Raw genomic sequence first — 22,100 nt, 5'->3', positions numbered from 1 at the left:
TTCCCGGAGATTGATTACTTATTCGTCGATTTATGAGATCTGACCATCGGTCAACTACAGTTGCCTTATATAACCCTGACCATGCGTCCAAATTAGATTTAGACGATCATTCATTTCATATAAATGAGGTCATTATACTTGCTGTTTGAATGTGTTAGCTACTTAACAATTCTGTATTGGAACTGGTAGACTAAAAAAGTCTAAAGCAAATCCTAATTCTAGAAATAGATGACAGATAATAATCAAAATTTGGAATATGCTAAAGTGGCTTAAATGACCATGATTTTAAGATCCTGTTCCTATCATCTACTTTTAACAAATATCCATTACAGACAACGTATCCGATTATTTTATATCTAGAACTCTATAAATCTCTTACAACCTGCATGATATTTTAGTTGATACTGTGATATTAATATCTCTAGTTTACTTGAATTTAAAAGTTGCCCCACATATTAAGTGAATCAAGCGTTATCCGGTCTAAAAGCCTCCTCACATTAAAAAGTTGTTAATAAAACAAAATTTGACCCAATGGTAAATGTAACTCCCTCTCCTTCCTGTATACTCGCAAACTCCGTTTTCATTTTTGTTTATGTGTAGATAGCGATCGACCTTCTTGCAACATACGTTGAATATAAAATTATGACGTGAGATTAATAAACGATAAAGTTCTTATTAATATGTAAAATATGAAAGCGAATTGAAGACTACGCAGTATTATTTGTAGTAACAGAGCAAATATTAGAGTTCATTCTCAAGGTCAATTTTACCTGATGTGTAGATAATAAAGCACTACAAATCTCAATTTTAGTATTCTGAACAAAATAATCAAAACGGAAAGGTCCCTTGTCAAATGACAAAATCAAAATCTCAAAAACATGAAACTGTCTTATTCCTGACTTCAAGGGTACATACCTTTCCTTTTTTTAGTAATGGTGGATTAAATCTGGTTTCATAGCTAGCTAAACCTCTCACGTGTTTGCCTTTTGATTAGGGACTTTCCTTTTTAAAATTTCCTCGGATTTCAGTATTTTTTTATTTCACTTTTTACATACGAAACGCGCGTCTGGCATACAGAAGTCGTATCCTGATATATATAAGGAGTTTATTCAGTACATGAAATTACTTAGGTCCAATTCAGGAAAAAGTAAAATCACAAAAATACCAAACTGCGAGGAATATTCAAAACGGAAAGTTCGTAATCAATTGGCAACATCAAATGATAAAACACATACAACGACTGGATAACAAATGCCAAATTGAAATTGAAAGTGAAATTACTATTTACTGAAAACCACTAAGGACTGAAAGTTAGTAATGAACGAAAGTCGCATCTGTATTATAAATATATGATTAGATTAAAATCATATTAACTTATGCTAACCATCTTAGATGTATCATCAAATATGTCTCTGGCATACACTTCCTCTCAAGGTTGAGCCTACATGCCTATCAGCCTTTTCATCTGTAGTAGAAGCGCTTCCTGTGTTACTCTTATAGAATCTGCTCCATATGTCTCTGATCTGTGGAGAGGGCATTCCGATCAGATGCCTCATTACCTGGCTTATCTGATTTATGACTTTTTGTATTTCACTGCTGTCATTATATATCTACCTCCTGAAATTTAGTATGAACCATGACAATAGATGCTTTGTCGTAGAATACAATTATTGAAGTTTCCTCATCTGACCTCTCCTAATGAATGACTCTTGGAAATTCTGAGGTCTTTTATGTCTAGTTTTTGTTCTATTTCTAGGAAAAGATGCTGATTTAGTTCTTTGTGGAAGAATCAGCTTCCTTTACGCTACAGGTCCAACAGGCAAGAGGAAGTTCATTTGAAGAGTGCGTTTCAAACCATCACTACTCTCCTTCTGTACAATAAATACAAGAAGATCCGTGTTAAGGTTTGTTTGGGATGGTGTTCACGTCATTATCTGTTGGCAATCTTCAGTTTGACATTATAGGCAACAATATTGACTAATATACGATCTCCGTTTTGCAATGTATCATCAAAGTCCAAAAGCAATGTTGCATAGGTTCGGCTCTCAAGATCTGTGTATTGTCAATGATACAATTGCGTTAGTTAATTTTCGACAAATGCATTAGTCATTCTAAAGTTGCATATGCAATGGCCTGTTTATGACCTTCATGTTTTTCATTGCACGCTTATTCTTATTTTTTTTCGCAAATCGAAGCTTTCCTTTGGATAGCTACACATTGGTTTCATTGATGAAGACTTGGTCTAATCGTTTTAGATGTTCTTCATGTGTCTTTGAAAAATTAAGAAGTCGTCAATGAGACACCTCTTCCCTAATTGCTTTTTCAAACCTAAGGCTTTTCAAATAGAGTTCATTAATTAAGATAAGTTTGAAGTAACAAGAAAATCTTCAGATGAAAGAATTCAAACAGATTTCTTCTTAGATAACTTTTCTTAGTTAGAATGTATTAAAACTAGATAGATGTTAAGATCATATATTCCGATTTGACCAACTATAAAGACTGTCCACTTCGTGCATTCTTTGTATATCTCTATCTAATAATATGTAGATGACTAAAAAGTGTCGTTTTCCTGCCAAACAATCTAGTATATTGTGTATGCGAGGTAAGGGATAACCGGTGTTTTTCCGTCTTATTGTTTAGTGAGTGAAAATTAAACCACATGCTCAGAGAGTTGTCCTTCTTGTGTAATAATATCAAATGATGTGAGTATTACTAAACGACTTCCCTATACATAGATAGCGGAATTCACCTGTAGCATTGTTTAACTGGAGTTGAATCATAACAAAGGACTCAATAGAGAATACCCACTGAATTCAGAAGTGGCAAATATAATGGTTAGAACGTTTCTTCCAAACCTGAAGGAAGTTCAGTACTGGAAATGGCTGAAGTCGTATAAGGGAAAGTATTGAACTGTCGGACAACTAAAGACTGAAAATCATTGCTGTATATATATTAACTCAGTCGGTGCACCCCTGAAAATTGTCATCGACAGCGCCGAAACAGTCTAGGAGAGGGGATCCACCTGATGATGGAACCAGCTGAGCAGTAAAAACACTGTATTCAAGGTATTCACACATCTGGAGACTCCTGTGACAATTAGAAAAGACTAATTGGCAACCAAAGATATGATAGTGACAACAAGGAAAGACTGTTGGCAACCGGGGAAGAATGGTACAAGGCATACAACGGTTTGCAGAACTGAGTCTAACTTCAGCAATGGAGAAGCTTAGAGCATGGCTTTAAAAAGATATATTATAAGACATCCCCATGGTAGTGCGAGAGCAGGGGAGGTTGATCGACCAACATGAGGAACAACAGAAAAAAACTGGAACTGAAACACGGACAACAAGACAGGAAATGGACACATCTAGAGTTTGTAGTTGTTGGAAGATATGTAAGAATGAGAAAGGACTGAAGATTCATCGCACAAAGATGGGATGTTCAGTGACAGTCACACCAATTCTTGTACGACGCAAAGGGCAACCTGATGAGACGGAGGAGGAGATGAACCAGGAAACACACCATTGGTCAACACCTATATGTACAAGAGGAGGAAGTCATCGAAGAAAACGAAGCTCATGATTTGTTAGGGAGGAATCTTAACAGTCAACAGGAAAGAGACATCAAGGAGACCCACCAACACCATGAATTGGGTGTCCAACAGCAGCTTCAAAGAAAGAGTGGCTTAAGTTTGATGAAGATGTATCAAAAGTGTTACAATCAGTCAAGCCATGAAAGAGAACAGAAGAGTAGGTTTTGATTTTAAACATATTTTATTCATCAAGATATGAAAAGGATTGAGCAACAGGCACAGCCTATAAAAGCTCTCTCCATATTACATGTTCAAGGTATAATTCAATTTAGAGTAGGTGAAATTGCCAAACTGAGGAGAGAACAACTCAACTTAACAAAGCGCTTCCAGAAAGCAGAGTTACACTAACAAAAGGCTCAGAGATGCCAACAGGGAAAGAATACAAACACTTAGGAGAGCAGAGAACCTTAAAAATAACAGAAGGGAAAGAGCAAGAAAGAGATCACAGTTTACAGCTAACCAATTTGACTTTGTAAAGAAACTTCTAGGAGATAAAAGATCAGGCCGGTTAGATTGCCCAAAAGAAGAGGTTAAATAATATTTGAGACATGCGCATAGTCTAGATTACCCAACAGTAAAGTTTGATATGTTTGAACCTAAACTGCATGTAGTGATGTCAACTTTGAAGAAGGCGACAGCAGCATCAGCACCAGGATCAAACGGTATTCCATACAGAGTTTAAAAGAACTATCCAAACCTCGCAAAACAACTATGAGACTTATCAAAGTTATATTTAGAAGATATCGGTTACAAGATGAATGGTTAAAATCAGATAGTTGTTTTATTCCAAAGGAGGAAGATTCTAACGAGCTGAAACAGTTTAGGACCATGTCACTTCTCAACGTTGAGGAAAGGTTTGTCTTGCAATCTTGTCGAAGCGGGTTACAACATATATGCTTGAGAACAACTATAGCGACACCTCAGTTCAGAAAGGAGGAGTACTAGGAGTCCCAGTGTGCCTCAAACATACAAGCGTTTTAACAAAGATTATCCAGGAAGTCAAAGAGAACAAAGGCGATTAGTGTGGTTATACCTAGCAAACGCTTACGTAAGTATACCACACAAGCTAGTAGACTTAACCTTGGAGAAATACCAGATAGATTAGAGAAATACTTCAGCATTTTTTTAACAACTTTATAATGAGGTTTACAGTTGCAGACTACACAACAGCATGGCAAAAGCTAGAAGTGGGAATCGTTACAGGATGTACCATATCAGTAGTTTTATTCTCAGCAGCAATGACTATACTAGTAAAATCAGCAGAGGACATGTATTATCATCTGGGGTCAGTCAGCCACCAACAAGAGCATTCATGGATGACATGATAATAACACCAAAGTCAGTTCTGAAAGGCAAGTGGATGCTGCAAGATCTAGGTGAGCTTATATACTGGGCACGTATAATGTTCAAACCATCACAGTCAAGGAGGCTGACATTTAAGAAAGGAAAGGTGCAGGACAGAAAGTCAAAATTGGAGGAGACATCTTTCCAACAATCATGGAGAAACTGGTAAAAAAAATTTGGACAATTGGTTTAAAGACTCCTTGAACAACAGAGAAGAGAAAGTGTAGATGAGATGGTATCACAGGCAAGAAAGTGAAAGGTCATTATTGACAAGTCGGGCTAACCTGGTAAGTAAAGGCATAGTGTACCAGCATGGAATATTACAAAGCATAACATGACCTCAGTTGATGTACGAAGTACCTGTAACCAAGATTGAAAGTTTAAAGAGGATGTTCAACAGACACTTACGCATATGACTTGGGGTTCCACAGAGTTTTAGCAGCATTGACTTATACAGTTCAAAATTTCCGCTGCCACTGTCTTCTATTACAGATGAGTTAAAGTCACTAAAACCAGACAATATATGATGCTAAGAGACAGTGAGAGAGGTAAATGTTGATGTCAGGACAGGAAGTAAATGGGTGACCAGGAGCGCTGACTGAGAAAGCAATATAGGTAGATCCTTAAGGTGATAACAGAAAGACATCCATCGCTGAATTTCCATATAATACGTATCCCAATCTGGTTATAAAAAAATAACAAAAACACGTAAAGATATGGTCATCTTACAGAATCTGCCAATTAATTTCCATGCCATGGTACACTCTCTACTATCGGTGTCTGTACTACCTTACTGTGACATAAGATTTAACGACATATCAGAAGGAAAACAGGATCGTGTTTGATGATTAGAAGAGACGCATGTACAGAATTTTCAATGCAGAAATAAACAAACGAAACTAGAATAAATGACTCTTTTGAAAATGTTAATGCTACTCATGCTAAATAATAACTTTAAAATAGTGAGAAACAAAGTTTAAAAAAGACAACATCAAAAATTTAAATTGTGCTATTCTGCATGTTGATTGTGTAATTAAGGTTGAAGACAAAAGGGGGGGGGGAGTTTATACACAACGATGTTTCAGTTGTATATGTTAGTACTACATACTTCCAGTTATATGAGGGTTTCAACATTCATTTAAAATTCTTTTATTTTCCTTTTATATTTTGGAACCATTCTAAATTTCTATTTTTTTAACTTTATATTCATTGCAAGTCTATTTACCTCATCCAGTCCCTCATTTACAAAAAAATCTAATATTTGCGGACTAATAATAATTTTAATGTTTTACCTGAATGGGCAAGTGATTCGATCGGAGACCTTGAAGTCTCGTGAGTTGGATCTTCATCATGACCTATTCCACTGATTTCGCAGGCAGTAGGGTTAAATAAATCTGTTAGCTTCAATTGTGTCGATTTCTTTGACTCGGACATATTTAGAAAACGTGAAAACCACCGCAAACGGAATTGCAATGCTCTTCAACTTCGTACTTTATTTTGGCCTTTTAAACTTTTATGGATTTGAGCGTCACTGATGAGTTTTTGTAGACAAAACGCGCGTCTGGCGTATATACAAAATGTAGTCCTAGTATCTATGATGAGTTTATCCAATAAGGGGAGGGAAATATTTCAAAAAGTATTGAAATCAAAAAGGATACCGTCTATCTTTCTACGAATCAATACCGACACCGAAACGTCAGATAGTATTTATACAAGTCGGATTATAGGCGTTTAGTTGTAATACCACCATTGATTTTCCCCTATTAGTCTTTGATAAGTTTGCACTTTTCAAAAACATCTGTAGAATTTATCTTTCAAATAAAGAAATACTTGGCATGAGTAAAGTTTTATCCTGTCCAGTATTATAGAAAAAATTCACATAACATCTCATTGCATATAAGAAAATAACCATAACTGGAAGTTAACCAATCAAATTTCTCCCCTTATTTTATCTGTGGACAAGGTTTAGTCTTAGATGCATGATTTTTTTATTAGTTGTTAGTGGCTTTGAACTAGCTGTAAGATAACTACGAGTACTCTCAGATCTGATTGTGTCTTTTTGTGTCGGGATATGTAAGGACCCGGTCATGTCCACTTGTATGTTTTGTCCATCTGATTAGTTAAGCCTTTTTCAACTGATTTTTATAGTTTGTTCTGATGTCGTACTGTTATATCACTGTCCCAAATTAGGGGGAGGGTTGGGATCCCGCTAACATGTTTAACCCCGCCACATTATTTATGTATGTGCCTGTCCCAAGTCAGGAGCCTGTAAGTCAGTGGTTGTCGTTTGTTTATGTGTTACATATTTGTTTTTCGTTCATTTTTTTACATAAATAAGGCCGTTAGTTTTCTCGTTTGAATTGTTTTACCTTGTCTTATCTGGGCCTTTTATAGCTGACTATGCGGTATGGGCTTTGCTCATTGTTGAATGCCGTGCGGTGACCTATAGTTGTTCATTTTTGTGTCATTTTGGTCTTTTGTTGATTGTTGTCACATTGGCAATCATACCACATATTCTTTTTTATATTAGTCACTATGTTACCTCAAGATTACAAAATATTCTATAGAAATCCCAAATAAAAAATAATAGTGGTACTTTGAAATACCCAAGACATATGTTTATTACACAGAAATCTTTTACGTTTCCGTTGTGTCGTTTGTTTTCTCTTGTGATTGAGTGTGAATTCGCATTACTATAAGACGTGTCACGGTACCTATCTATCCCAAATTTGTGTATTTGGTTTTGATGTTATATTTGTTATTCTCATCGAATTTTGTCTAATGCTTAGTCTGTTTCTTTGTGTGTTACTTTTTTATGTTGGGTCGTTGTTCTCCTCTTATATTTAATGCGTTTCCCTCAGTTTTAGTTTGTTACCCCGATTTTGTTTTTTGTCCATAGATTTACGAGTTTTGAACAGCGGTGTTCTACTGTTGCCTTTATTTATATGTATCATACCAGATACATAAAGATTTTGTACATTGCAATCAGTGGTTTATCGGATTTAATCGAGATAGCTGAGAAGAAAAGAAAATATATAAAATGGGTTTAGAAAGGGATAAATTTCAATAGAATTAGAGAAATCCTGTTCTCTCAGACTACAAACCAGTAAAAACCAGTTAACATCCTGTTAAGTTCAGAGTAATTAATAACGTGAACGATGTATTGTGACAGGCAGAGGGTGAACGTTGCAGCTGTTTTTATCGCCCGTGACGGATGATAAGTTTACTTATTATGCAGTCACGTCAATGTGTTTACTTGTCATAAAACATCATGTACTGTGTTAAAACCCTATACAAAGTCGACGAGGAAAGGCGTCACTCGATTGGAAAATTTATTTTGAGATTTCGCCGAGTGGTCTTGAGCTCTAGACTATATTTTGGCGACGTATTGCGATGTCACAGAAGCTTGGATTAAAATACCAACGAGGGGAGATATAAACGCAGATCCAATAATGTTGTGCTAAAATAGATTATTCCAGCTCTATAATTATTTAGTTATGTATAAACTTTGATTATCCGCTTTGTGAAGTCGTTAGCTTGAAGTTGTCAAAAATTGAGATGTACTCGTTCTTTTAATGCTATGTATTTGACCTTCAATACCATGACCAGCTATTCCATCAAAACAATTACAACCAATTCTATAGATATTAGGTGTGTGCTTGAAATCAATATAATTCTTAGATGAATTTTAAAAACAGAAACTTTTAAGAAACACACACGATTTAATAACAACTAGGACAACGCAGCAGCTTAACATATATACATGATAACAATTATCACCAGTGTCTCAACAATAAAAAAGATGATCTCTCAAAATGGATTTAAATGTGCCCAAAATGTCTCAATATATTTATGATTTGTCTAATTATAATTTTGTTTTTTACATTCTTCTTCATCATCATTCTCGTTATTTGAACAATCTATTCCATTGCCTCCACTTCCTCCACTGCCTCCGCTTCCACCACTACCGCCACCTCCTGATCCACCACCTCCTGATCCACCTCCACCACCGCCTCCGGATCCACCTCCTACACCGGCACTAGCGCTAGCAATTGCTACTGCAGCGGCATTTCTTAAGTCATCATTACCAGAGGTCAACATCCATGCAAGTCCTTGGTTTCCACCAGCCAAAGCTAATGCGTAAGCAGATGCAACAGCTTCTGCGTCTGCTCCTGCCATGGCAGCAGCAGCGGCAGCAGCGGCAGCTGAAGCTGCTCCACCATCATTTCCTCCTGCAGAAGCGGCGGCAGCTGCGGCTGCTGCTGCTGCGGATCCTCCATTTCCACCCCATCCACCACCACCTGCAGCTGCAGCTGCAGCGGCGGCAGCGGCTGCTGCGGAACCACCAGCTCCACCCCATCCACCACCTCCTGCAGCGGCTGCGGCAGCGGCAGCAGCGGCTGCTGCGGATCCGCCAGCTCCATTCCATCCATTCCATCCACCATATCCACCATTACCTGCAGCGGAAGCTGCAGCTGCTGCAGCTGCTGCTGCTGCTGCACCAGAACCTGCACCATAACCACCAAGGAATTTTCCACCATATCCACCTCCACCTCCGGATGAAGCAGCGGCTGCAGCGGCTGCAGCAGCAGAACTACCACCACGTCCACCTTTTCGTCCACCTCCAGCTCCAGCTCCAGCTGCAGCGGCTGCACCTGCTGCTGCAGATCCTCTACCTCCCCATCCACCTCTACGTCCACCAGCACCTCCAGCAGCTGCTGCAGCGGCTGCAGCTGCGGCAGAAGAACCTCCAGAACCTCCTAGCCAATTCCACCATCCAGCACCTCCACCTCCGCCTGAAGCGGCTGCTGCGGCTGCAGCGGCTGCTGCGGCTGCTGCTCCTCCAGCTCCTGATCCTGCTCCAGCACCAGCACCAGCTCCAGCTCCAGCTCCTGCTCCTGCTCCGGCACCAGCACTTGCACTTGCACTGGCGAATGCACTGACTAATTGTGATCCAAGATTTACTAATACTGAGAGAAGTCCTTTGAGATCGTCATCATCATCACCTTCGTCACTACTATCACTGCTTCCACCACTACTGTCTGAGCCATCACTTCCGTTACTGTCTGATGAGCCATTGCTATCGGAACTATCATCACTGCTGTCAGAACTGTCTGAACTGTCTGAACTGTCGGAACTTTCGGAACTTTCTGAGCTCACATCTACTTCAACTGCAGCTTCGGCACCAGCACCAGCTCCTGCACCTGCTCCTGCAGCGGCAGCAGCAGCAGCAGCAGCGGCTGCACCACCTCCAGATCCTGCACCAGCAGCAGCACTTGCAGCAGCAGCAGCGGCAGCACTAGCACCAGCTCCAGCTCCACCACCCCATGACCATCCCCAGCCACCTTCATCACTTGAATCACTTGAATCACTGCTACCACCACCGCCTCCTCCACCACCACCACGGCCGCCTCTACCACCGCCTCCACCACCGCCTCCACCACCGCCTCCAAATCCAAGGCCGCCTAAACCTCCAAGACCATAGAGGCCTCCAGCACCGGCTCCTGCACCGGCAGCAGCACCAGCACCGGCACCACCGGCACCGGCAGCAGCAGCAGCAGAGGCACTAGCGCTGGCGCCAGCACCACCTCCAAGCAACCATCCGAGTCCGTAATTGTCCTCTCCGAATAAATAATCATAATAGTCTTCCCAGTACTCTTCTGCATCCTCGTTTGCATCTGAAATGTAAGTGGTTAGAATGAAATCACCACAATAAAAGTGTCAAAGATATCATAGCCGGCAGATATACTAGTAATAGATTGATTGGTTTAGATAGAGCAGAAAAGGATGAAGTCATTATGCCCGGAATATAGGACATATTGATTGGTTGTTGGCTAAGATAGAACAGAAAAGTGAAAGGTATAACAGCCCTTTCCCTTTCATTTATGGTAGCAAGACAAACTGTGATTTGATTTAAAAGAGAAAACCGACGACAAGAATACTGCTACAGAACAAGATAAAAACTAAATGACAAATAGACATCAACGATAACCACTACAAAATTCGATTGAGGATAAAAATGTTTTTGAGCGCTCTACCCTACGTTATTCTAAAACTGTTGTTGGACAGCACAAAAAATAAAATAAAAATAAAAGAATTATCTAAAAAAAGGTTCTGGCTCATCAGATCGTCATTGAGCAACAATGAAAACCAAACAAAGAGAAAAGAAAAAGAAAAAGAAAAAAGATAACCATCTAAGATACTACTATTTACAACGTTGTGTGTTCAATTCTGTGTAGACAACAAGTACAGCACAACTACAAAACAGAGCTGCCAAATTATACTTTAACGTACAGAAAATAACAAAACCCTCAATAGAGATAGCGTCAAATAAAATTTCTCCAAGAATAATAAATACATTAAAAAAGGAGTTTCCCTTCAAATATATATACGAAAATCTTGGCTGAAATATATATAAATATACTCACTAGAATAACAACAACAACGTCCTTTGTTCCATACAAGTCCTACATTACACGAAAATGTTTGCCATCCTACTCCTTTTACGAGCGAAAGAAATTGTCCAGGGTTCTTTGCTGGTTTGAATCCACATCCTACAAAGAAAGATACATCAAGTCACGGAAATGTTTATACAATGAAATCTTACAATGTATTTAAACAACATGAAGGCTCCGTGTTCAAGACCGTACCTGGGCCTATAATGATTTACTTTGATGAATTGTAACTTGGATGGAGAGTTGTCACATTGGTACTCATACCACAACTTGCTATATCTATGAAATATTGTTCAAAATAAACTGTTGACAGAGATATATATCGCGGTTTTATGTAATATTGAAAGTTTAATGCAAATGTTGAAATTAAAATAGCAGAATTTAAAGATGTAAACTATATAAATCATTCAAAGCCAATGTACAATGATTCAGGCGCGGGGCGAAATAATTTCCACGGAAAAAAGATGTTTAAGTACTCATACATCTGCATACCAAGTATCTTTGACCTAACACTAGTGGTTCCCTTTAACTTACATCAATGCTATATAAGCAAAAGTTTCAAAGTCAATAAACCATTGTTAACGTTACGTGGCAAAATAATCTTTATGACGTTCCACTATAAATAACTCTTTTTTTCAAAAGATCAGTAACAAGTTCTTCCCAGCATTAAGTATTTGTGCAATAGAATTATCCTTATGAACTTTATTGTGCAATATAAATTTTGATAAATTTTTCAACTGTAGAACTCATTATTTTGCCTTAAACCTTGTTCTGAATACTTTTAGGCATACGAATCAAACTTATTTGGGGAAATTAATTGTTCATTGTTTGGAAGTAAAAGAAGGAATATTTCCTTTTTATGCTATTCAGCTGTAGCCTTCCAAACTTTCAGTGTGAATCATTCCTTACGAATTTAACCGATCGTATTCAACAGATTGTGTACATTATATTTCAAATCTAACTAATAATCAGACTAATGGGTAATACTGACTGAATTGAAAAGTTATAGACCTGTTAATGTCAGCTATGTCAAATAATTAACATAAAACGTATTATTTATGTCATGAACTTAAAACTTAATTCGGTGTTGACAAACTATACATTTTATACAAAAATTAGAAGATATGGTATGATTCCAAACGCCTGAGTACGGATTTCCACGATTTGTTTACGGGATAGTCGTACCTTACGTGCGTACCTAAATGGCGTATTTATAAAAGATGTAATATATCAATAGTACTCACCAGCGAAAGCTTGTGTTACGAAGCAGAGAAGGGCAACAAAAATAAGCTGCCTCATTTTGAATAAACCCAGGTGGTGCTCTGAAATTAAAGAAATAATTTTAAAGTACAAAAAAAATAAACAAACAGTAAACAAATACTTGTTTAAATACATATAATTTCAATCTCAAATCTTATAAATACACAAAGCTTAAAGTTTGGGTTTTTTTTCAATCCAAAAATTTAAAAAATAATAATGATAAATACGGAACTTTAATAACGATTATGGTAAAGATAAAAATGAATCATTAATAACGATACTCCGATGAATTCCATTTTATGGATTGATTTCTTCTTATTCGTTTATCAAGAAAAAGTTGATATGAATTTGCTTCTTTTTTTTTTAATTATTTTTCATCGATTTGAATAATGAATTAAGTTTATAAAAATTTACAAGACATAAATAATTGATTGGAATAATACAATTAAGGAAAAGTTTTTCGTTATCTATTCAGATGAAATATAAAGATATAGAATAGTCTTATAGAGTTGGATTGCCATTAGTACTTACTGTGTGATAATATGGAGAGCACACCCGCTGTTTAAGTTTCGTAATGATATGAAAAAACCGATTGCGTCTTTATATATGGGTTCATCAGTATTCCACACGTATACTGCCCTCTGTTGGTAGAATGAATTAAGCTAATATTGCATTCTAAATGTAAATAGGCGTTGTACAATGATATCCTTTGACAGATACCTTGTTTGTTAAGTGTCAGCATTCTGACCGACATGAGCCGTCATCGTGCTCACGATCGTTGTTAAGTATGTATAAAACACATGCTTTTATGATTATTTACTTCATTTATCTTTTTTAATTACAAAATTAAATTACCAACATTTTCATGATGATTCTAACTTATAATTGTATAATAACGAACTTCATTCAAATTTAATCTTTGAAAGTCAAATCATTTCAATCTGACATTTCAGAGATAAATTGTAATAGTAAGCACAATTCCATCACTCACCGTAAATTGATACGGGACAAATACTTAATAGAGTTTAATAGCGATTTCCCATTTATATTAGTAGAAAATAAAGAATAATTCATCGGAAAATAATTGCTACAAAGTAAAAAAAGATAAAAACGATAAATCCTTAGGGTTGAATATTAAAATTGAAGATAACAAAGATACTTTAATTACATTATATTCAGAGTCCAAATATAATACTCCAGAATTTTATGACAAACTTGGTGAAGAGTAACAGCTAGAGTAGAATCAGTTTGGTAATCAAACAATCAAAATCAGACTAATCCAAAACCCATAGAAAACGTTCTAGATATAAAGAAAATGCATAATCTAATGATCCCTATAGAGAGTTATATCGGGAAAGTAACGGGTATACTTGGAGTTAAGAAAACCTTATAAAACACACGAGACTGGATATTATTTTCACAAAGTTTTTACTAAAATATTCATGAAATAAAGATGCAGAATATTTAAAAAATCAAATGTATTGCATATAATCTATAACTGAAATTTGATAACTTCAGTATTAGCAGATGTTTGTGCAAATTTAACTGTTCTCTTTTGTATTGGGATTCAAATTAAACTAAAAAAAACATATGGTTGTCTTGTATATAGTTAAGAAAACCAAAATTTGGAAGATTCTAGTGATATCGGATTTACAAATAGTGATCAGTTATTTTTGAAAACAGTATTACTTGAAATAATGGGTAAACAACATTCACAGAATAAACGGTTGCAATTAGAAAAATTAAAAATGAGAAAATCCCTTCATCTCCTTACACATTTGTGTTATGTGATGCAATTTTAGAAATTCGTCTAACAAAAAAAAGAACGAAAATAGTATATGTTTTGCTTTTAAATATTCGGATTTTTTTTTATATCAAAATATGCTGATGACTCCCCATTTGTTTAAGATGGTTCATATAAGATTTCAATCCTGGTATCTATAATGAGTTTATTTACAACCACTGGGTCGATGAAATGCTGGTGGAGATTTATATACCCCAGTAGTAGGCACTTCTGTGTTGACTTGAGTTATCATTGATATATTCATCAATATAAATTAACTGTTTGAATTGTTAAAATACTTAGGCTTTTCGACCTCAGGAATGGATTACCTGAGCTGTATTTGGAAAAACTTTTTAAGAATTTTTTGGACCTCAATGCTCTTCAACTTCGTACTTTATTTTGCCTTTTTAACATTTTATTTATTCTAGTGCCCGTGATGAGCCTTTTGTAGACGAAACGCGCGTCTGGCGTTAATATAAAATGTCAATCCTGGTATCTATGATGAGTTTATTCACATATCTTAAAAGAGGTGCATTTATTAGTGTTTTAGAATTATGTGCTGAATGGTCGGGATGCAATGTATGGAAATTGGGGTGCCAGCAGATATATGCTACGGAGTATTAAATATTTGGTGGTTAAACAAGAAATTGGAAACACCTTATTGTGGACCTAAACTTAAAAAATTGAGAGAACAATACATATTTTGCCATCAATATACTTTAACATTATCAAACATCATATAAAAAAGAAGATGTGGTATGATTGCCAATGAGACAACTATCCATAAAAGACCACACTGACACATACATTAACAACTATAGGTCACCATACGGCCTTCAACAATGAGCAAAGCCCATACCGCATAGTCAGCTATAAAAGGCCCCGATAAGACAATGTAAAACAATTCAAACGAGAAAATTAACGGCCTTATTTATATTTAAAAATGAATAAAAAGCAAATATATAACACATAAACAAACAACAACCACTAAATAACAGGCTCCTGACTTGGGACAGGCACATACATAAATAATGTGGCGGGGTTAATAGATATAGGAAGATGTGGTGTGAGTGCCAATGAGACAACTCTCCATCCAAATAACAATTTAAAAGGTAAACCATTATAGGTTAAAGTAAGGCCTTCAACACGGAGCCTTGGCTCACACCGAACAACAAGCTATAAAGGGCCCCAAAATTACTAGTTTAAAACCATTCAAACGGGAAAACCAACGGTCTAATCTATATAAACAAACGAGAAACGAGATTACATGTTAACGGGATCCCAAACCTCCCCTAACCTGGGACAGTGGTATAATAGTACAACATAAGAACGAAGTACTGGTTACTTAACCAATTCATAAAAACATATTTCCTTTATTTTGGTAAACCTCAAATAAAAGAAAATTAATTTCTCGAATTAATGATTCGGGTGGACTTAACATGTTAAACTTAAGGTCAAGAAACAGTATATGGACTAGGTCGCGTAAAAATAATGCATTTATTTCATTTATCATTTTGAAATTTAACTGATTTAATTCTTTCAAAATGGATGAACATTTGTATAGAAAGCACAAAATCGGCCAAAACCCTTCTAGAATGTGTCTTTAAATTATTAAATCTCTCATTCTACTCCTCATTTTTTTCTTTAAAAACTATATGTTGTTGATACATAAATTTCCGTTTTACTTGTGCAAAATTAAGATAGGGTCACCGACTTCGGTTACGGTATACATTCACAGTCGTGTTCCTAAGAAAATAAGTTTCAAAGCGTCAAAATAATCGTTCTGTAATCGCGTTATGTACTAGTACAGTCCGTAAAACGTTGATTTTTTTACGATTTGCATTACCACAAGGCAACAAATTGATTAATAGACAAAATAGGAAGTCAGTGACCATATGATTATTTTATATAATTTAAACAGAAATGTATGTATCAACAGCATATAATTTTTTTTTTAAAGAAAAGTCTATGGAGTAGAATTAGAGATTTAATGTTTTTAAGTCAAATTTTAGAAGATTTTTCTCAGATTGTTTATGCTATCTATTCAATTATTCACTCATATTGAAAAAAAAAAATCAATTTGTAATATTTCAGATAATAAAAGAGATAAATGCATTATTTTTTCAATTTTCATTTGTAGTTCAACAATTCATGGTTGTATGCAAAATTTTAGAAAAATCTGCGACATTACCTTTTTACTGTTCCTTTACCTTAAAACAATATATAAAGGGATAAAAATGAATTTGTATAAAACAAATTATTACGTAAACTGATAATTATAGTAAATTACTAACTTATTCTGAAAAACTCAAATCAAATGAACTGTTCAATGTAGGTCAAAGAACTCCTGTAAAAAATCCTTTTTGCGGGTAGTTTTAATGGCTTGGACAGACCTCCAAACTAAAGAAGCTGTTTAGAACGGATATGATTTTACCACATCTAATATTGAAACCTGTTGTTCAGTGGTTGTCGTTTGTTGATTTGGTTGATAAATCTTTATTGATTCTCGTTTTTTATATAAATTAGACTGTTGTGTTTTCTATTTAAATTGTGTTACACTAGACATTTTATTTTTTGGGCCTTTATAGCTTTGTGATCGGTGTGAGCAAAGGCTCTGTGTGGAAGGCCGTATTTTGACCTATAATGGTTTACTTTTTCGATATTGTGACTTGGGTAGAGAGTTGTCTTATCGGCATTCATGCCACATTTTCTTCTATTTATTTAATGATCTGACAGGAATTTAAGGAAGAGGCTCTATAGGGCCTGTGTCGCTCATCTGCATATTTAAATTTGGCCACTTTTAAGTAAAAAAAAAAACACCATCAAGGAGGAATAACGAAGTGTTAACTGATAATTTGGTCATGTCAGCATATCTGAGATCTTACAAAGCTGCTAATTTTTCCTGTTTGAAGTTTCTATTTATCTTCTACAGTTTCATAAGATGATATGCGAACAAGTCAATGTTAATGTTGGCACAACTTTTTGAATTTTGGATCCTCAATGCTCTTCAACTTTGTACTTGTTTGGCTTTATAAATATTTTGGTATGAGCGTCACTGATGAGTCTTATGTAGACGAAACGCTCGTCTGGCGTACTAGATTATAATCCTGGTACCTTTGATAACTAATTAAAAATATCAATAAAGGGCAATAACTCAAACAATGAGTCGATGGAAGATTTCGGTCATTATGTCTTATTTGTGGATCTTGTCTTGCTGGTCATTTCGTTGATTGTATTACAAATACATTCGCTCATTGTCAAACATCATGAATCTGTTTATTGCTCACTAGTTTAATGTCTTCAGTGCAACGTGAGCATATGTCATTACTTGTCGTCGGTTGAAACAAGATATTCTTCTCTGTAAATGCAAAGCTAAATATTCTATAGAAATAGCAGTAAGGATGTTTAGCATCAACACTATGAACAATCCTCATGTCGTTCTACGTATCGGAAGATAATTATGAACGCATGAGATAAAAATATAACATATGGTAACTTACTTGGCAATTAGAAAATATATATGAAACGAAAAAAAGAAGAAAAAGACATATTCGTTTTATCCATACAGCCCAAAGTGAGAGATTTAGGCATGACGGAGGCTCAAGTTTAGCATTATATATGATTAGGTCCCGATATGGCGGACTCCAACATACGGTATCCCAGATACATGCTGAATACAAGCAGAAAAATAACACGATTTTAATAGTCAGTTCAATGAATCTAAATTAAAACCAACATTTGAAAGAGTTTTCATATATCAATACAAAAAAAAAACGTTTACAGAGCATTTCGGCTTAACGTTTACAAATTTCACTTTTTCTTTGTAAAGTATAAAATCCTTTGTAATTCTAGTAAAATTCCATAGTCATTTTATATTTTATCATTTCATCCCATAGTCATTTGTATATTTTATCATAGGATCCCATAGTCATTTGTATATTTTATCATAGGATCCCAAAGTCATTTGTATATCTTATCATAGGATCCCGAAGTCATTTGTATATTTAATCATAGTATCCCAACGTCATTTGTATATTTTTTCATAGGATCCCAAAAACATTTGTATATTTTATCATCGGCCGGATCCCATAGTCATTTGTATATTTTATCATGGGTTCCATAGTCGTTTGTATATTTTATCTTGGGCTCATTTAGTCGTTTGTGCATTTTATCATGGGCTCCATATTCCATTTTAATATTTTTTATCACAGGTTCCAATAATCTTTTTTTTAGCAAGGGTTCCTAAGTCGTTTGTGTATCTTATCATAGGATCTCATAGACATTTGTTTATTTTATCATGGGATCCCGTAGTCATTTATATATCTTATCATAGGATCTCATAGTCATTTGTTTATTTTATCATGGGATCCAATAGTCATTTGTATATTTTATTATAGGATCCCAAAGTCATTTGTATATTTTATCACAGGATCCCATTTTCATTTGTATATTTTGTCATGGGATACATTTGTCATTTGTATATTTTATTATAGGATCCTATAGTCACATTTGTTTATTTTATCATGGGTTCCATATTCCATTTTAATATTCTATCATAGGATCCAATAATTATTTTTTTAGGGCCCTTTTAGTCGTCTGTTTATTTTATCATAGGATGCCATAGTCATTTGTTTATTTTATCATGGGTTTTCTATAGTCGTTTGTATATTTTATCTTGGGCTCACATAGTCGTTTGTATATTTTATAATGGGCTCATTTAGTCGTTTGTGCATTTTATCATGGGCTCCATATTCCATTTTAATATTTTATCATATGTTCCAATAATCATTTTTTTAGGGGCCCGTTTGCCGTTTATTTTATCATGGGATCCATTTGTCGTTTGAATATTTCATTATGGGATCCCATAGTCATTTGTATATCTTATCATAGGATCCCATAGTCGTTTGCATATTTTATCAGGGCTTCCATAGTCATTTATATATCTTATCATAGGATCCCAAAGTCATTTATATATCTTATCATAGGATCCCAAAGTCATTTTTATATTTTATCATAGGTTCCCATAGTCATTTGTATATTTCATCATGGGCTCCCTTAGTCATTTGTATATTTTATCAAGGACCACTTGAGTCATTTGTGTATTTTATCATAGGCTGCCTTAGTCATTTGTATATTTTATAATAGGTTTCCTTAGTCATTTATATATTTTATAATGGGCTCCCTTAGTCAATTGTGTATTTAATCATGGGCTCCCTTAGTCGTTTGTATATTTTATCATGGGCTCCCTTAGTCATTTGTGTATTTTATCATGGGCTTCCTTAGTCAATTGAAAACAACACGTTTGATAATTCTATGCATCCGAAGCTCTTTTCTGAATTTACCTTCATCCGGAACATTTAAAGCCAAACATTTGGAATCCGAAAATGTCTAAGAACCGAAACCGTTGAAGAGCTATATGACAAAAATACCCTAAATAAATGGTGGTAAAACGTTTTATTATGTAGAAGAATCTATGCCAGTAGGAAATATAAGAACACATTTGTTCCGGCGTTCATCATTGTAGCCTTTCAAACTATGTACTAATTGAACGCGTGAATTATTCCGAGCCGTCATTGTGTTTAGATTTATATTACTTTGTTGATCCCTTGTTCTACATGTATGAATAAAAATTGGATATTTAAACAATGGATGTCTTTATTCTTTGTACAGACGTGTGTCCTGTCATTAACACTTATATCTTACTTATCTTACTTAGTAGTCGATGAATCACATCGCGTATAATTGTTTTTCTCCAATTAAAGTCATCAAATAGGTAAATTGTTACAATGTTATAGACAGTATTAAACTGTAAAACAATTAGTATTTTGCATGTCAAATCGTTTGTCTCGATGTGTACCTCTGTAGAATGTGTAATTAGCTACATGTGTCATTTTTGTAATTATAATTTAATTAGGTAATTAATTAGCACAGTAATTATAGATGTTTTTTCTCATTTTTTATTTTTCAAGTTTAGAAATAGCTTATCAAATACAACCACAATTAATTAGGACTTTTTATATTCTATATATCATGCCATAAATTTGGATTTCACGTGTCAGGCCGGACGGATAATTATTTGTATTCAAAGGAAGGAAATGTTGAAGGTGGATAAATGCTAGCTCTAATTTAACTTTTTTTAGACAATAATTTTTTTCTATTCTTTTGAAAGAGAGTTTAATGTTTATTCAATGTTTAAAAGGATAGTAAAATTAATGTAGCATTTCGTTTGTTTTCTCGTATGAACTATATTTTGTCGCGCTGGATCCTTTTGGAGTTTACTATATAGGTGTGGGTTTTACTCATTGTCGAAACCGTTACCTATAACTGGTTATATTCTGGCCCTGGACATATTTTTTCTGGTTGGTAGTTGTCTTAATATAAATCTTTCCAAGTCGTTTTAAAATCAAGATAACAAAAAAATAAGGGTCATTATAAGTGTGTCGTTCAAATTGCTTCAAACGAAAATAGATAAAGTTTCAAGAAGAATGCATTTTCTGGCAAATAAATCAAAACTTTTGAAAATTGACATTATTAAGATCCGTTGACTGTGGTGAGTATATATTTAGTGTCGGTGTTTTACAGACATGTCATTGAAATGAGTTGTTTGGTTACTGTCTACAATTTCAGAACTCGGAAGAAGCAAATGAAAAATGTTTTGATATCATCTAAGTTTCTTTTCATTTTGCTTCATAGAGGTGTATAGTTATATTACTTCAAAGTGGTACATAGTTTAATTGCTTCAAAGTGGTTTATTGTTTTGTTTCAGCTGAATTTAAAATATGTTTCCTAGTTTCATGAATTATACACCAATATTAGTAACTTCCTTTGTAGACGTAACGACTTTGCTTCTATGCAAGTTTTAAGTTGTGCTCGATAAATATTGTATGAATTCTCCAAAACGCCAATAAATAAAGCAATCAACGAAAAATATCTTACAATTAACTATGTAGCTAAAATCTGCAAGTTGTACTGATATCCAAAAATCTAAATTTATTTATAAAAAATATAATAAGACAATTGTTAACCAAATCTCAAATTTTTGGAAATGAAACTGTTTTATAGTTAGTTTTTTTCGAAAAAAAATCTGATGCAATTTGGTTAGACACATGATTCATTTGATTCGAAGACAAACGTGTAAAAACAAATTTCAAGGTTCCTTTAACAGTAACAGGAAGCGTCGATTAACTTTCAGAACTTAAAGATATGATTTATGCATTTGAATTAAAAACTTTAATTTGAAAATTACTGTCAGATTTTGACTCCTTTCATATTTTTACTTGTAGTGAAACTAACACAGGTGAACTTATCCCATTTCTTAATTTAGCCCAAGGAATTTTGTTTACATGTTAAAAATGTTCTGTTTCAGTGATTAATGATTGCATGTACATTATAGGGGTCAATGATAGAAGATTCACACCAGTGGCCACGATCACTCACCACCTGGTAAAAGGTGTCAGTGTGCTAATGTACAAGTTAGTCCTTGTCGCTTTGTGTTTTCCTTTCTATAATTTATTCGTTTAATCAAGCTCCTTGAGAACTTAATATAACAACAAAACTGCAAAACGCAATAATCAAAGCCCACTGGCACTTTTTTACCAGGTGGTGAGTGATCGTGATTTTACCATTGAATCTTTTCCATTGGATTTGGTTATTTCCGTTTTTAGTT

The 22,100-nt window shown here is 34.9% G+C and overlaps 1 protein-coding gene across 1 annotated transcript; it reads right to left on the bottom strand.

The window, feature by feature from the left end:
- Positions 1-8,638: 8,638 nt before the first annotated feature.
- Positions 8,639-13,288, bottom strand: LOC134706208 (fibroin heavy chain-like). The gene is made up of 4 exons (XM_063564943.1): positions 13,183-13,288; positions 12,636-12,713; positions 11,365-11,490; positions 8,639-10,614 (listed from the first exon to the last, which is right to left on the bottom strand). The coding sequence occupies exons 2-4, from the start codon at positions 12,688-12,690 to the stop codon at positions 8,798-8,800; spliced, it is 1,998 nt and encodes a 665-aa protein (XP_063421013.1). The 5' UTR covers positions 12,691-12,713; positions 13,183-13,288; the 3' UTR covers positions 8,639-8,797.
- Between the last annotated feature and the right edge of the window lie 8,812 nt (positions 13,289-22,100).

Source organism: Mytilus trossulus, chromosome 2 (assembly GCF_036588685.1).
Source record: "Mytilus trossulus isolate FHL-02 chromosome 2, PNRI_Mtr1.1.1.hap1, whole genome shotgun sequence".
Lineage (NCBI taxonomy): Eukaryota > Metazoa > Mollusca > Bivalvia > Mytilida > Mytilidae > Mytilus > Mytilus trossulus.
Note: the sequence above shows the minus strand (reverse complement) of the source record. Positions and strands in the feature narration are given on the sequence as shown.